This window comes from Acanthisitta chloris, unplaced genomic scaffold, assembly GCF_000695815.1.
Source record: "Acanthisitta chloris isolate BGI_N310 unplaced genomic scaffold, ASM69581v1 scaffold28776, whole genome shotgun sequence".
Classification (NCBI taxonomy): Eukaryota; Metazoa; Chordata; class Aves; order Passeriformes; family Acanthisittidae; genus Acanthisitta; species Acanthisitta chloris.
This window is the reverse complement of record NW_008676931.1, coordinates 1,461-3,950: the sequence shown is the minus strand read 5'-3', so window position 1 is coordinate 3,950 and position 2,490 is coordinate 1,461. Positions and strand designations below refer to the sequence as shown.

Sequence of the window (2,490 nt, the reverse complement as noted above, 5' to 3'; positions counted from 1 at the left end):
TTCTGTTACTTTTCGTGTTTTGTGTATAACTGGCTGTAGCACAACAACAAAAAACCAAATAGGACATACCAAGGAAAATGATGAATTACTTAGAAATAGTAAATTATGCCCTACAAGGAAGAAGAATTTGAAGGCTATCCCTTTTCTGTAGCCCAACATATATTACTTCTTTCTGTTAAGATGCACGCATAGAAGATTGAGGGTGTAGTCTGTGGTGTATCTATCAAGCTGTACAGTGAAGTTTAGACAAACCAAGTGATTTAAACCACAGTTCACATCTGTCTGGGCAATACTCTCAACTGTAGTAAGATCAAGCAGGATCTTAACAGCATCTCCAGATCTAGACACGCCTAAAGGGCCAGGTCTTACATATGTTTTCAGTTCAAGTGGTCTTTTATTTTGCTGGAATTTCTAGGACTGAAGTTAGCAGGATTTTATTTGAACTATGTTACATTAGAAAATGCTTCATTTGATTTCTTGTTGTAGCTGTCCATTTAAATATTTTGCAAAAAGGAAAACTCTTTACAAATAAAATAGAACAGTTTTAATCAAAGCTGAGTACTGTGGCAGTAATAGTCTTCTTGATAGGCTGCAAAATACACTTATGATTTATCTGTAACAACTATATTTCATATTTTAATACATTATACTTCAGGCTTTGCCAGGTCAAAAGATTTACAATGACAAAGTTTAACAGATTTGCATGAAAATAAATGCTAACTCTGTGGAGTCCAAGTTAGGGTAAAAATTAAGTTAGTGACCTGTGACTGAAGTAAGGGCTGAGCTCCAGCATGTTATTTTGGTAGTTTTCAGGCCTATTTCAACCACACAGAAACCTGACAGACAAATCAATTCTTTTGGAAAGGAAACATAAGTTACAGACTATACTGAATATCTTCCTGGGGTAGCTAAATAGAGATCATTGTATCATTAAGCTATGTGCTACTGGATCAAAACTTACATGTCTGGAGACATTCAGTTAAGGAAGTAGTTGATTATACTGTTCAAAGAATGATCAAAAATGTCTCTAGATGACAGTTGACTAAAATACTGTTTTCATTATTTTTCTTTATTTGAAAATTAAAGACAGGGATCAATACATACTATGGCAATACAGGAAGGAAATAAGCGCTCTAGAGCTGGAAAGACCTGGTTTTATGCAGACTGTTTGTATGATAAAGCAGTGAAAGCTTTTCTGATGTTGGCAACAAACGCAGAAAAATTGTTTGTTTCTCTCACTTTGAGCTGGAACTCTGCTATACAGTCCAGAGGAGGAGTACAGGAAGTCACTAAAATGACACAAATTTCCAAGGATTAGACTATTATTTTAAAAAAACCAAACCAATATTAGTGTTTCCCCATGCTTATGAAGTATTAATGTAGTTTGCTATCTTTTTATGTTTAGCTTCCACCAGTACTATTTGTGAGTAGCCTCATTTTCTTTCAGCAAAGACAAAGCCTCAACGAACAGGTTTTTTGATTTCCTGGCCTCCCACTCAGTGCTGTGCTCCTACTTGAATTCCCAGTAACTCAGAGCCTGCTCAAAAAACTGAAACACATTCCTAAACATTTTTGTTGCTCAGCCAGCAGGCATATTGTAAACTGATGGAGCCCAGCATGTGGTATTTTTAACTTCGACAGTTTAAATTTGCATTAGTAAAACCAGAAATCTATTCCATACCTAGAGGTACAGCAGAGACCTAGTAGCATCTGTCTGGAAGCTATGCAGCACAGCACCCAAATTCTTCCTAAGTAGGATCCATATTGCAAAATCAGCTTTAGAATCCAAAAGACTGTACCCTTACAGAAGGGCAATGCCAGATCTCAAGTTTTATTCTCTCACCTATGTCACCCTGTAAGGGTTTTTCTGCCCTCCAGGCTTCTCAAAAAGTTGAAATATGCCTGTCAGCATAAGCACTCACTCTAGCATAAACAAACTACAAAATAAAGCATCCTTATCTCTGTATATCCTCTTCCTCCTGCTTTGTTTGAAAAAAATAAACAGCATCTCCACAAATGGAGAGGAGTCAAGATAAGCAGTTGTATTTTCATGTAAGTTAACAAGACAAACATTTGAAATTCACATACCTTCATAATCTCCTTGTTCATTTATGGAAAGGGTAAACATATATGGCTTGTCAGGATCTTTGTGGTCAATGTGTCTGAATATAAACTGCAATTGTTCATCTAAAATAGGCCCAAACAGAACTCATCAACACCATTAACCTCTGCTAGAAAGTCATGATGACTACTAAAAATCACAATATGGAGTTTGTTTCAATTGGCATTCTTAGATCATTTAAGCAATTCTAGTCTCCCTGAAAGACAAATGCATTTGAACATATTTTTCCATTTGAGAGACAATGGTACTACCTGGGCTAAGGCAATGCATCCGGTGTGCAAACCTGTTCTTCTCTGCACATTCCAACATTAGCCACATTCTATCAATGCACATGGAAATTGTTGAAACTACAGAAACTTACTGTGAAT

The 2,490-nt window shown here is 36.3% G+C and overlaps 1 protein-coding gene across 1 annotated transcript in view; it reads right to left on the bottom strand.

Annotated features, from left to right (window-relative positions):
• Positions 1 to 1,155: 1,155 nt before the first annotated feature.
• SPC25 (SPC25, NDC80 kinetochore complex component) overlaps positions 1,156 to 2,490 on the bottom strand; it is a 2,584-nt gene continuing 1,249 nt past the window's right edge. The window contains exons 4-7 of the mRNA XM_009076319.1: positions 2,484 to 2,490; positions 2,374 to 2,378; positions 2,089 to 2,187; positions 1,156 to 1,289 (exon numbers count right to left, since the gene is read on the bottom strand). The exon at positions 2,484 to 2,490 is cut by the window's right edge and continues 93 nt beyond it. Coding sequence (XP_009074567.1) covers positions 1,156 to 1,289; positions 2,089 to 2,187; positions 2,374 to 2,378; positions 2,484 to 2,490 — 245 coding nt within the window. The remainder of the gene's footprint in view (positions 1,290 to 2,088; positions 2,188 to 2,373; positions 2,379 to 2,483) is intronic.